Source organism: Mastacembelus armatus, chromosome 14 (assembly GCF_900324485.2).
Source record: "Mastacembelus armatus chromosome 14, fMasArm1.2, whole genome shotgun sequence".
NCBI lineage: Eukaryota > Metazoa > Chordata > Actinopteri > Synbranchiformes > Mastacembelidae > Mastacembelus > Mastacembelus armatus.
Window position 1 is genome coordinate 10,195,420 of NC_046646.1, and position 14,825 is coordinate 10,210,244.

Sequence of the window (14,825 nt, forward strand, 5' to 3'; positions counted from 1 at the left end):
GGCAATTGCAGGGCTGCCTGCTCAGCTGCCAGATCCTAGAAACCCAAATCAAAGCTCCCGTTAACAAAGGGCCCAACGTACAGTCGCAGCTCCCTAACCTAATTAACATTGAGTCAGCAAGCATGGCAGCAGCAGCCGGGATTGTGGTCAGGATACAAGAATAGCAGTAGCCACGCTGACACGCTGGATGACACACTGAGCTGTGACAAAAGAATCACACACAGCTACACAACTCAACATGCGGCCTGGTCCAGGTGACACTGCCTAATGCTCTCACTGTGCATTTTTTAGTCTTCATAGTGAGATCAGGTTAAGCTTTTGTTCCAGAAGAACAGATTCTGTACAATTTATAGTAGATGTGTTTTATGTAAGTATATAAAAAAGCATAGTTTACATTTAAATATGGTTTTCACTGGAATATGTTACAAATGCACAGCATTGATTTAAAACCATATTAAGTAAAGTAAAAAATTAAATTAATAAATAAGATTTTGTCAATTTAAAATTGTTTTATTTTCTCCATTTTCTGTATTTCCTTGAAATGCTACAAACACAATATGCTATTTGAAATCTGGCTTAATATTAAAAAAAAAACATGACTGGTGCTGTTTTTTATTTTCAACAAATCAAGCTGTGGCCAAAACTACCAAAGATAATGCTCCAGTGTCCACTACCAAAAAATCATTAAAATTCAGTTTCTGATGGAAAAATACTGGAAACGTGTATCAGCTGACAGCTGCATTTTTCTTAGCCAACTGCGTTGCACACTGACATTCTCCAAACACTGTGAAAAGACTGCTGGGCCCTGAGATATCTGCCCCACAACAAGCCTGACTTCTCATGGAGTGAGCGTGAGTAGGAAGCTGTGCATGCGCCACATATGACAAACCACATTACTTTGTGGGTTGCAGACAGGCTTAGCTAGGCCATCCCAGGGCCTGCAGCCAGAGACACTCTGCAGCTGAGTTACCATGCTTACTCAAATATTCATAAATGGATAATGAAAGTATAAATAGTTTTCATGTGATACAGTAGGGGTTGAGATAAACTAAACTGCAACCTCTGTTGTTATGCCTCACTGTGGCTCTGCTTTAAAGCCTGTCACTTGGAGCGGTGGGGAGGGTTGTTCGCTATGACACAGTAACCGTGAGGAGCTATGACTCCCCCAAAGTTCTGGCAGTAATTTGGGTTTGATTATTTGGGTTTTATTGTGCATCACCACATCACAATGTAGTCACTGTCAAGCGTGCCAGCTGCAAGTAGGCTGGAAAGCTGAAGCATGTCTTTTAATGATGAATGCTCAAACACTGCCTTTGTTTCTTCCTGTTTAGGTGAGTTGGAAAAGCCTACCTGTGAGATACGTCCACTTCTCCCAGCTCTTCTTCTATACCATGAGCTCTGGCTCTGCCCAGGATGTGGCAGTCGAGCATTTCTTGCGTGACATAGAGAGGCAAAGCAAGCGGCTACACTGCGCTGTGATAGGCTGCGAGGAGGAGCGACCCCGCAGCGACATGAACCTGCTGTATCGTAAGAGCCGTTTGGACTGGAGGCAGAGGGACCAAGAGGGAAGTAAAAAGAGGTGAGTGGATCAGCTCGCAGGAGCTGTGCATATATGGGATTACTCGGGTTCAGTTCAGTGGGGATATAAACCTCTCAGCTGGTGTGAATGAGTTTAATTTCAAAAGCTTAATTCTATGCAAAGTTCATGAACTCGGAAGTTTGAAAAGTCCTGGATAAATTTGCATAGAAGCTCTTCATAGTGAAGTTAATATGTTCTGTAGAGATAAGAAACCACCGCCACATCAACCAAAATGTCACAGGGCAAAACCAGAAAAACTAAAAATTCAATACTGTTGTGTGATTTGTCTCAGTACATGTGTGAGTACTTTGTCTTTAGATGGCAAACGACCTTTAAGCTACAATGAGACCAGTTCTTTTAATTCAGAGCAATGTATAATAAAGATCTGGATCATTCACTCCTTTAAAAAGTTTTCCCATGAAGTGAGAGGAAGCAGTTGTTGTATCAGTGAAGTGTATTAACCACACACACGTAAAGATTTTCCCTAACAGTCTATAAAAACACCACATTGTTGAGAAATAGCATTTAATTGAAGCCCCTTTTCACATTTCAGATGCTTAGAAGTTGTGAGTTGTTGTAAAATCCCCTCTCAACCTCTCAGATATTTTCATTTAAAGATCTGTTTAAGGCCCAAAGACATCAAATTATCCAAAATTTCACAAAATGAGCAAATAATAAAGTGACATAAAATGTATAAATTTATGTAGCAGAACTTTTCTTTTTTTTTTTTTTCTTCATTCAAACATCATTTACTGAGTCATGACCCCTCAGATTTACGGTACCTTCTGACCATTTGGATGGAGCCCAAGTCTTATATTGGAAACTGCTGGATTCAATTACCCAGTAACAACTACCCAACCTTGACCAGCCACAGCAGGAAAAATGCTACTCATGCATTTATGCATCAGTATTACCAATCTAATAATGTCACGTATAATAATATAGCACTCATGGGTGCCAGTTTGATGCAGAATGGGTACTTTTACTTACTTGTTATTCTATAAGTACAGTTTGCTGATAATACTTATATACTTTCACATAAGTAGGATTTTAAACATACAGTAACACCTGTAATGGAGGATTTTTATATTGTTGTACTTGTTTTAATTTTAGTTAAGAAAATAAATCTGAATACTTCTTCTGCCGCTGTCTACCAGCACTGTCTTAAGTCGGCTTGACAAGTTGTTGTTAGGCGAGGTGGCAGAGTGTGTTCAGGGCTCTAATTTCTCCACCATTACAAGACAGTTGGCTGATGACGTATCACATCCAGCTCCTCTCTTTGAACTCCTTCCAGCACAAATGAAAAGTAATTATAATAATTAACAACATAGACAAAGTGCTGGTCTCGCCAATAATATTAGTAATGATGGTAAATGATGATGATTAAATTTTGCATAAACATGTTATGTGAATTTAGGATCAAATGAAATCTAATGCATATAGATGGCATTTTACACAGGCGTGCTGAAAGACACCCAAACTTGAAAATAAAGTGAAATTATAATAGAACTAATTCGAGCACTTTACAGAAGTGTCAAAACAGTTGTCAACAACATAACATCATCACACTCTGAATCACAGCTGGGATCGTGACAGTATTGTCTTGAAAAAGTGTGTGGATGGATTGTGAGTGTGCGATCTGTGTGCATCTGAGTGTGTCACCTATAATTCGCCAAACTCCACACTGTGTACAGGACTATTTGTGCCACAGAGCAGAGGGAGACCATCAGCGATAACAGTTGAGTTTGTTTGGAAACGTTTCTGACTCCCAGCGGTAATTGCAGGCCTTTGTGTGGCAGCAGAGATCAGCGTCGTGTCAACATCAAGCCAGTGGAGGTGTAGGGCAGCAAGTGGGACAGCAGGACATGATGAGCAATGAAAGCAGGGCCACAGCAGCAGAGGTGAGAGCCAGGACATGACCAGTGATGAGTATGAACAGGGCAGGGTCAGGGATGAAACCACGCTGGACGAAAGGACAGAAACCGAATGGACTTGAGGCAGGACCTGTGACGACTGCAGAGCCGGTGGGAGTGGGGGACAAAGACTGCAGTATGAATGACACTGGTAGAGCGTTTGAGGTCTCAAGGCCCTCAGGAGAAAAGTCACATTCATGAAGCAGAAATATGCTGTGGAGATACAAAATGGTAAATAGGTGAGTTTCAATATGAGTTTTAATAATAGAAAACTGTCTCTTATGGCGCTAATACAGGCAGACAGACTATTCCCAGTAGTGGTGAAGAAAACCTTGCTGCCAGCTGAGGTTTTATTCTTGCACCAGTCTGTTACTTTCATTGTGTATGACTAGAAAAATCCTTTTAAATCCCATCAAAGGATTTCAGTAATTGACATTCAACTTGGATGAATAAAAGACAAATTATTGAAAATTTCAAAAGGGTTTATAAAATAAACAAAATGGATAAATATGAATGATTTTCTAAATAACTGAATTCATAAATTATGCTTTTTTTTTACAAATCAGTTTAATATAATTTTCAACAGTAGATCAAAAAGGACTATTATTTTAATCTACATTTATTTTTTGGAGCTCCATTAATATGAGCTGTCCACTCATCATTCACATCGCACACTGATGTCTTGTTATGGTAAAAATTTTAGTGTGACTGAACTATTCTTTTAAAACTTTTTTAAAGTTTTGATTCACACATGAATCCTGGTAAATCCCTTTACTCTTTAGTACTGAACCGCCAACTATATTAAAATAAACAGGGAATCAGTCTGAGATTTACATCCCTGTTCTCTCCCTGTTGTACATACATCATAAGAGGTATTTCTTATCCAACATGTCCTTAACATCTTTAAAAACCTTTAAGATCTAAATCATGTAATTCAGAGCATTTTCCAGACCTTTAAAACCTATACCAGATTATTCATGTGTTTTGTCAGGAATACCATTTACCGCAGCTGCTCAATGTGACTATAAGTCTTCGAGAACACAGACAACAAAAAATACTTTAACGTTAAGGGCAATATCTAACTCTTGAGTTTCAGGCAGACAAAGTCGAGCTTTGTCTTGTTGGGGGGAGCTGCAAGTATTTCTTTTCCGTGTGGTTTTTTGTGGGGATGTAATAATAAAAGAAAACTTATTCTGGTAGTTGGATGCTTTAGGTGCACCTACGACCATATGTCACATGCTGCGAATACTACAACACTAATATCAGAAGAATCAATAGGAAAAAATCATGAGTTTTGAGTCAAACTACCAAACTGTTTCACTTTTTATGTTCTAGTGAAGAAAATCATCTTAGTTTAAAATCATGCTGGAGAAAACCCATAACTTAAGGCAGTCAATTAAAGCGTCTTGTATTGTGTCAGATATATCAGTAAGGTCCAACAGAATGAGGACAACTCTACGCTCAATGTCAGCAGCTCAATCTTAACTCATTTGAAACCTCAGCAAGAGACGACCTAACCGCTCTGATTTGCCCTCAAACCAGATTGGATGTTCTCGGAGATAATATTTTTACAGATCATCTCATTCAGCTGTTTAAACATAACCCACTCTTATACTTTGCCCCAAAAAAGTAAATTAGAAAAAGGATGTCGGATGCTAGGGGCAGAATTATCTAAACTGGATTTCTTCAGTGAAAGCTTTATCACCACCCCAGCCTTAAAAGCATCTGGGAATATCTTGCACTCTGAGGAGAGGCTTAGTCTGTCCAACTAAAAACCTACCGAAGGTGTTCTTCAAAAGGCTACGGAGAAGTAGAAGACAACTGGGAATAAATATGCAAATAAATTCTTGATTTTGACAAAGCAATACTGGAGCGAAGAAAACTTCTCTGAAATAGTTCTGATCTCTAGCCCCTTCATGCACCACCACACTGCTGGTAAAGTGTTTTGTGAACTGGCAAAACTAAAGTTAAATTGTCTGGAAAGAACATGCAGCAGTACAAAAGTTGTAAAAAGTGCAGTGAAACACAGTGGAGGCTGCTTTGTATGTATGTGGGACCATTTGTTGGCCTGGAGCAGTGATTCCTGGAGTCTTGAGGTCACCATGAGGTTAGCAGACAACCAGCAGAGTCTGGACAAGACATAACTGCCTGAAAAACACATCTTTTGTTCTGTACATTAAATAAACAAGAAATGTTTTAATATTAATTTATTAATCTCTAAAAGCGATGGGTGGTAGATTCCGTTACCTTTGGAAGGAGATGAGATTTTAGTCTTTAAGCTAAGCTAAGCTAACCTGATGCTAGGTTTATATAGAAGTATGCTATCAATCTTCTCATCTAACTGTTGACAGGAAAGCCAATAAATGTATTTCTCAAAATGTCAAGCTATTGTTATAATAATGCAGAAGGAAAGAGAAGTGAAGTGTGAAGGTCCAGGTTTTTGAGCAGCTCTGTCTCATTTTGTTGTTGAGAGCTTCTTCTGCCTGAAAGCTAAAAAATACAAACCACTTGGAGCTGATAGAAGAAGGAGTTGCTCTGCCTCTGTTCTGGGCTAAATTTGGCCCTGTAGTATCTATGTCGACTGTGAGGAGTCACAAGTACATCTCCACAGGCTTTCAAGGGCACAAACGTACTCTTACAGATGCAAACACTGTTGTTGTGCCACACACATACTTCTTCACACATGAGGAAGAAAATAGAAGACTGTGTTCTCCATTAGGAGCTGCCCTGGCGCTGCTTCTGCATCTTGCAAGATTGACTACAAATTATAAGCTCCACTTGTTTTCTTCTGTGCTTCGTAGGCTCACAGGTTTTCTATATATCTTTTTACCCCTATGATGGTATTTCCACCACAGATAGGAAGGCTTTTTTTGCTCTCTTCTGACATTTTGTGTTGTGCAGTAACTTCACAGTAGACTTGTTAATAAAAAAAAAAAAAAAAGAAAAGTCTGTTGTATGGGAAATGTAAGTTGACCTTGTTCGATCCAAGTTGGCTTAAAGGCCAGGGTCTTATCTTGTGTTGCTGTGGGGTGAAGCAGCTACACCCCCCTGGAGAGGACATTCCAGTACCTGAACTTCTGAAGCAGCAGAAGCAACCAGAGGGTTATCAGAAGTTTTTTTTGTAAGTGTTTGTTGAACTCAAGGGGGCATCAAACCTCAGTGTCATGTCAACAACCTGGATCATTGTGCTTGACTTCAAGTCTCCAGCTTCGTTTTTATCATTTTTTAATATTTAATTTAAACAAGTATCTAGATTTATTTGATGATCTAAGGTTTTATAACTTAAATATTCTTTAAAGACTTTAATATTTTTTACTCTAATCAGGATCAAGAAGAGTTTAGTCCATACACAGGCTGGCATGACCAGTTATCCTCAAAGGATCACTGACCTCAGACACCACAGAACAGGAATAGCTATAGTTCATTTTTCAGGTCCAGCAGAAATGAAATTTCAACTGTTGTTCAACTTGGTTAAAAAAAAAAAAAATGCTGTCAATTTTTTCCTTTTTTGTCCGTTTTATTTATTGTTCTGGGAGCTTGTTTATCAAAGACTTGAAAATCAAAACTGTTCCCATGGTAACAGATTAAATGCTTCTGGCGATTATGAGCATAGACTACAGATGTGGGTTGTGGATATAAGGATCACAAGAATAAGGGAATTCCAGCAGCACAGTGTACAGAAAGAGTATTTTTGATGAGGGTATTGATTTCCTAATTGAATGTGTTTGAAGGGGAAGCAGATGTGGAGGAATTCTGATGGAAACGTGTGTGTGTGTGTGTGTGAATGTGTGTGTGAAAGATGGAGGAGCCTCCAGGGTTTCTCCTTCTGCAGAGCCCTGCAGGCATTAATTTATTGAAAAGGGGATTTTTGAAGAGCAAAGAGATTGTGGGGAAATGGGAGGTTACAATAAAGGACAGTCCATGAATGTTTTTTTAACTTCACTATGATTTCTTCATGCTTCAGTATTTTCCCAATCTATTTCTCAAATTTCAGCTCCACCCAAAACGACCCCTCAGCTACTGTTGGCAAAGTCCGAGACTTGGCTTCCTTCCGACGGCACTTCCGGATGGGTTTCATGACCATGCCGGCCTCCCAGGACCTGTCCCCTCACTCCTGTGCCTCCGCCATGGCGCCACGCTCACAGTCCTGCCACGCTGTCGGTGCCGGGGATACAAGTCTAGAGAACGGAGATTACTCTGACACCCAGTCCCAACATGGTGGCCGCTGCCCCCCAGCCAAGCCCAAACGTCACCCCAGCACTCGACTCAGCTCCTCATCTGCTGACAGCAGAGGACCTCCAGAGACGCCACCACCTCCTCCACCCACCCACTCACAGACCAAACACTCAGACAAGAAAAATGGTAAGAAATGTGTGTGTTCAGCTGTTTATTCTACAATGAAAATAATTTATTTTCTGGACTATTATTCTTTTTCTTTTTACAGCCATGAAGAAGTCTGACTCTGGAGAAATTGGAGCAAAGAAGGTGCCTCCTTTAAAACCCAAGAGAAGTCCCAGCACCCAGCTTTCCTTTGACCCTTTTCCTCCACGTGTGCCTCCTCCTGCCACATCCCTGCCTTTCCAGGCAGCTGACTCTCAGATTCAGACAGGAGACGGGGAGGATGAGCCAGTCTATATAGAAATGGTGGGCCAAGTGTTTACCAGAGACAGCCAGACTGCCACCCCCCACCCTGTTACCCCTGTGGCCACCACACCAGACTCTGACTCAGACCAGAGTGAGGCCATTTATGAGGAGATGAAATACCCGCTGCAAGAGGACAGAGAGTCCCAGAGACACCTCCCTTCCAAACATGAGAAGCTGAAAACCTCTAAACACTTCCATGTTACTCCCTCCTCCTCCAGCAGCTCATCCTCTTTGCCGCGACCCTCCTCTTCCTCTCCTTCCTACTCCAAACCCAAAGCTACGGTGTCAATTTCTCATTCTTCTCCTTTGCCTTCATCTGCGTCCTCCACCCCTGTCCCCCAGATCCTATCCACGAGTCCACACACCCCACGTGCTCCTACTCCCTACCTGCTCCAAGGGAGTAAATCTGAATCTGAGGCCAACACAAAGATTCCAGCTCCTTTCCCCAATCTCCTGCAGCACCGGCCTCCGCTGCTCGCCTTTCCTCAGCCTGCAGCAGCCTCCAGTGGGGTTGGGGTACAAAACAAGGCATCAGTTTCTGTTAAAATGGGAACTCAAACATCAAATGTGACGACTCAAGCCAGCACCTCCTCCTCAACTTCTTCTAATGTTCCTGTATCACTGTCAGGCTCCAAGGAGTCATCAGGTGGAAGTGCAACCCAGCAGGACAAACACAGCAGAGAGTCCCAGTTGGGTCCAGCTCCTGGACTTAGAGCCAGGAGTCACTCCACACCCCTGCCTCCATCCTCCAAATCCACCTCTCCTTTCTCCCATCACCACCACCACCCGCACCATCGACCATCACACTACCATCACTATCGCAAGCCAGACAGAGGAGACTCCCCTGCTCCAACAAAGAGCACCTCTCAGATTTCGAACCAGGCCACAGTGCAGACCCAAACCTCAAATACAGGCAAGGAAGGGAAGTCTGTTAGCTTCCTCCTGAAGTCCGATAAAGGAGATAGGGAAAAGGATAGGGACAAGGACAGGGACAGGGACAAGGACCGGGACAAAGATAGGGACAGAGACCGAGAAAGAGAGAGGGATAGGGGTAGAGACAGGGACAAGGAGAAAGACAAGGACAGAGAAAGGGATCGGGACAGGGACAGAGAAAGGGATCGGGACAGGGACGGAGGGCCGCACTCTTTACAGATGGATAGCACGACTAGCAGCCAAACATCTCAAAGCAGCACCAGCTCAACCCCTACACCGTTATCCTCATCCCAGCGCCCTCATTCTCGCCCACATCTCCGCTCTCACACTCCTCACGGCCTGCCAGCATACAAGCCTCCCTCCTCAGACAGCCCCCTGCTGTGGACCTACCCCTCTGGTGGTTTTCGGAGACCACCGGCTTATGAGAGCTTGAGAGGGAGCTCTCAGACGCCATCTCTGCAACAGCCCTCAAGCCTTACTGGTGTAGGTGAGGGGCCATCCAAGAGTAATGGTGGGTCTGCATCCCTCCAGTCAAAAGTTGGCTTCATGCCCTGGGACAGCAGTGCCAGCTTAGCTGCAGATGAGGGGTCTTACTGGCCGATGCAGAGGAAATTGTCCTTCAGCCATGGGAGCAGAGAGACAGAGAGTAAGTCAGAGGTCATTTTGAAATACAAAGTGCATGAGCTGCATTGAAAAAAAAAATCAGCCTTTGCAGGTATTTTAATTATTTGAAATATTCTGTCCCTTGCCCATTTCAGAGGATGAAGGGCGTTCGTGGAATGGCAGCGCTGATGCCTTGTTAAGGATGGATAAAGACGAGCTGGGGATGGGGTCTCGAGGAGGACACTCAGGCATCCCGGTCCACTTCAGTGGTGCCACCAACAGGGCTCTTGCTCACACTGAGTCCTTGGCCGGTGCGGATAGCAGCCCAGGATTCAGAGCCCTACCCAGAGGGCTGCCTCTTCCCTGCCAGACTTTCCCTGCCTGTCGCAATGGAGGTAAGCAAACGCTTAGTTGTTGTAATCTTTTAGCGACAGCTTCTAATAACAACATCTGATTTAAAAAGGAGCTATATCAGTGGATTTAAATGGGAATTCTTTTGCTAGCTCCGCTGCGGTGCAGAGCTTACAGAGATGAGAAACTAGCAGGGGCTGCTTTCTCTGCTTTCTCTCCTCTGGCAGTCACAAATCACTAATAGTTCTTCCTCCTGTTCTGAACTTAACCTTGAAGCACTGTCTCTCTTTGTCAGACCCTGCATCTGCACTTAAGGCCTTTCTCCAGAGACTGAGAAACGATGTTTACCTTGAGAATCAGTGCAATACTTGACGCAGAGCCAGTAAAAGATAAAACAGGCCCACATCCCTGCACAAACACATTTGAAGAGCTGCGGTCCCATTTTATGGTGTTTACATTTCAACAAACCAAAACACTCCAGAATTGAATTACATTTAGCCATATGAGCTAAGTATATACACAGACAAAAGGTAAATTATACTGCAGGTTTAAAGATTAAAGCAGTCAAAGAGCACACCCCCCACCAATACTGAACAAACTGCCTTTTCACTCAATTACATCACTTTACCGCTTGAATGTTGAACTTATCTTCAGTCAAGTCTTTATCTAATCACAGTTTATTCTGGATGCGCATTAATTGTTGCAGATATTACAGATAGACAGACAATAATTTTATGGAACTCAGTTTACAAGACAATGTAACATACTCTTTTAATATCTGTTCTTCATAAACGTGAGTACTTTATATTTGTCTAGTAGCTTAAAATAAAATGGGAGTAAACAGTGTGCAGAGGTTATGTCTCAATTCACATGAGTATAGTTAGACATTGACAGCTGTGTGTGTTGAAATGAAAAGTTAGATTCCAGTGTTCTCATTAGCAGGCACACACTGTAGTGTTTGTTTCTTCACAGAAGTGGGGCGGCTGGGCCGTTCCTCCTCTGCTGCTGGAGTGAGACAGGTGGGTGGAGGAGACGTCCAGAGACAGAGCAGTCTACCAGCACGAGAAGCCCTGAATCAGGTGAATATATACCATCGACTGGTAGAATACCAAGCCTTATTATCTTTAGAAACTGTTCACTTTATTCATGGTAGATTTGAGAGTGAACATTAATATTGTTCTCATTATTACTTCCTCTTCTGCTAGAGACAGTGGCCTTGCAGATCTATTTATAGTTGGTAATATGCCCACTGAGCAGAATAAGGTTCTGGCCTGCTTCGAAAAGGTACATGACGTAGGCCGATATGTAATCAGTAAATGCGAGAGGAAAGAGTATGAGAGAACATGCTGTACTGTGTTTTGGAGAGATGAGCTGCAGTCTTCCAGCAGCGCATTTTAGCCCAGAGTCTGGCTGCATCGCAAGTGCTGACGCAGTTTGAGTGTGCTGCAGAGACTGTCTGCATGCGTCTGGTTGACCCTCCCTCAACCTGCAATAGATGAAGCAACGCTGCATCCTGGTGGCTGTCCAGAGGAACTGTTGTTTCAGTCACTATGCTAGGATTAGTTGTCCCTGCTTGAGGCACTGCAGTGATCCTTCTAGTTATTTAGAATTGTAAATATTATAATTTTATTCACCTTTTAAATAAATTCACTGACTTGACCTTTTCTATTGTGTTCAGCTGCAGGGAATGGCCCAGCCTCAAGTGCCCTGCAGTCCCAGCAGTCCCAGTGTGTCTCGACAGCAGCAACAGCTTCAGCTCCACCAGCAGCAACTACAGTTAAAGCAGCAGCTCCAGCAGCTCCAGCAACAGCAGCTCCAGCAGCTTCAGCAACAGCACCATCTGCAGTTGCAGTTCCAGCAGCTTGCCCAGCTGGCACAGGGACAGCCCCCTGTCAGCAGTGGCACCACCCCATTCACAACGCAGACCCAGAGAGACGGCAAGCTGCTGGAAGTCATCGAGCGTAAACGCTGCCTGTGCAAAGAGATCAAGGCCCACAGGCGCCCTGACAAAAGCCTGTGCAAGCAGGACAGCATGCCCATCCTCCCTAGCTGGAGACGGACACCTGAGCCCCGTAAGACCGGCACGCCACCATGCCAGAGGCCGCAGGCCGTTGTGTGGGACACGGCTATCTGAGGTGGTGAGGCCAGCAAGAATAGCAGTGAAGAGAGACAAAAACACAGAGGACCTGAAGGTGGTCGAAGAAATGACAAGTGATCAAATGAGTTGAGTAACTGGAATATTCTCCTAATAGTTTGTGGTGAGACAATCACCACAGAGGAACGAAAGATTGTTGACAAAGAAGAAATTTGCTAGTACTCTTAATGTGCGATAGACTGATATGAAGACAGTAATACAGGTCATTTGAGAATGAACATGTGTGGGGGGGGGGGCTGACGCAGAGAAAGAGAAGAGAGGTATTACAATCAGACTAAATTAATTTCTTACCCAGTTTATTTGTACTTGCTCTGTACCATGTACTATGTTGGTGTGTTCTAATTGCCAATGGTTATTGCCACAAAACACCAGTAATAAGATGAAGACAGCAACTAAATAATAATGGGTGGGATGTTTTTTGAAACTGGTGTTGCCAAATTTCCTCCTGACTACTTGACACATAAGAATCATGTATTTTGATGTAACACAGAGAAAATACTTTGTGGGCGAGACAAGGCGAGACTCATTGATAAGTTATTGAAGTGTTTCTTGAAATCGTGAATGCATATGATGATGTCTTGATATCAATAGATTGTCATTGTGGATGCAAATAATCATCACCGAGGAGTAAAAGCTACCTACTGTATCTGTTTGCATATTTGTAATGTAAATCTATTTACTTTGTCAACGTTTCTGCAATTTTATAGCAATATGCTCCCAATGTTGGAGTAACATAATTAAAACTTGTGTCAACTAGCCTAACATACATATCTAAGACTTGAATAAGTCATATTTACTGTGTCATTCTCTGCATGTCACGATAGACATACAGTACTGTAAAAAAAAAAAAACAACAAAAATATATGTAGAGATGGTCATGTCAGACTTTTACATACAGAAGTTCTTCACAATGATAATATCATGTGGTTGTGTAAAAAGATGAATATGTTGCTTGGGTTATCATTAAAAAAGGTGGCTTTGACAGATGGCACATAGGCTACTGTGCAGTCCAGTCAAATATAGATCCAGATCAGTGGTTCAGAAACTTCATCGTTCATGCTTACCCACAGTTGCACATTAGTGATTGTTCCTCCATACAGAAAAACAAGCACTGACACCCATCAACACAGACTGTAACATATGGTGCAACTGATAAGACTGTGAGTATCGATCACCTCAAACAGAATGCTGGAACAATCTGCACAAAACATGGTATACGCTTAGAGGAATTTAAACCCTAATGTAGTGTAAATAGATATGTACAACTGTATTGAAAATGTAGCAATTATTTCCATTTTCATACTTGTAATCAATACATATTATGTAGCATATACTGTATAAACATAACTTTGTTCACTTGTTTTTTCTAAAAGAATTAAGTACTTTATCTGCTGCAGCCAGTCCATGCATTACTTATAGTTCTACTAATAAAAACAGTGAGCCCTCTAAAGAAAGGCACGGCCCAACAGTTATTTAAATTTATGCAAGACTCCCTTTAAGCTGTGTTCTTCTTTGATTTGTCCTTTTTTTTCTACATTCCTTTTTATTTGTGTACAGATTTCAACAACTGGTTGACATTTTAAATACTTTGCTGCTATTTTGAACTACTGGTGTTGTTCATTCAACTAAATGGTGTTACCAGGAGAAGCGTTATTAATATAGTGGTTATTGATACATATTTGTTTTATTTCTTAAATCCACGTGAATTGAAGTTTGTACCTTGAGGAGTGAGCCCTTCTGTAAAAGTATTAAGGCACTTGAATGTCTCTCGGTAGTTGTTGTTTTATGATAGTTAGCACAAAACTGTACAGTGCAGTACACAAGGTGAAAAGAAGACCTATCTAAATGTTTGAGAGTCACTGCTTGGCCTTTTGTTTTAGTTCCACCTGCTTGTGTTTCAGGGCTGAGGCTTTTCAAGCTTATTGAGTCCATTTTCCCAAAAACAAAACAAAACACAGGTCAGGTTGAAGGAAATGGGCAAGTGCAATGCATGCAGAGATTCCTTACACTGAAAATGTTCCAATGATATTGACTATTGTGACCAATTTAATTTCAGATACCAAGTAATGACCTTACTGCGATTCCTTTTCACAGACTGATGTGGGACCCTAGGTACCATTTCCAAAATAGTTTACAGAAGCTGTTGGTTTTGTGTGTCTACTAAAACAGTGGCCATTATATGAGTGCCATACTATATTGATATGGTAAGATACGGTGTACCTTGGAAATCACTGTAGTGCTATATTTGCATTGATATTGTCATTAAAATAAATTTTATATAACGAACTTTACACAACAAACAGAATGTTTGCATGTTTTCATGTCTTATCTTGTTTTACAGTGGAGATGTGGACATTATGTTCTCACTGCACTTCTGCACCAGGTGCTGCAACACCCACAGTTTTCAAGTGAGGGCGCTACCTTCCCTCTCCACTGCTGCTGATGTGGCTTGGTATACCCACTCAGATGTATCCATCAAGCCTTACTCAGCCTTCATTATTTGGATTTAAATCATTTACTTCTTAGCAAAAAGTTGAACGGTTAGTAGAGGACCACAATAGGCTATTTTAACCAGCACATGCTGGTGCCTGTAGTTTTATAGGTGCTGCTACTGCTAAATTATCAGTTTGTTTCATGGTTTTTCCAA

The 14,825-nt window shown here is 42.0% G+C and overlaps 1 protein-coding gene across 1 annotated transcript; it reads left to right on the forward strand.

The window, feature by feature from the left end:
- The first annotated feature begins 1,431 nt into the window (after nt 1-1,431).
- Nucleotides 1,432-14,563, forward strand: nyap1 (neuronal tyrosine phosphorylated phosphoinositide-3-kinase adaptor 1). The gene is made up of 6 exons (XM_026328623.1): nt 1,432-1,579; nt 7,487-7,854; nt 7,937-9,715; nt 9,828-10,067; nt 10,996-11,102; nt 11,702-14,563. The coding sequence occupies exons 1-6, from the start codon at nt 1,512-1,514 to the stop codon at nt 12,155-12,157; spliced, it is 3,018 nt and encodes a 1,005-aa protein (XP_026184408.1). The 5' UTR covers nt 1,432-1,511; the 3' UTR covers nt 12,158-14,563.
- Nucleotides 14,564-14,825: the final 262 nt, after the last annotated feature.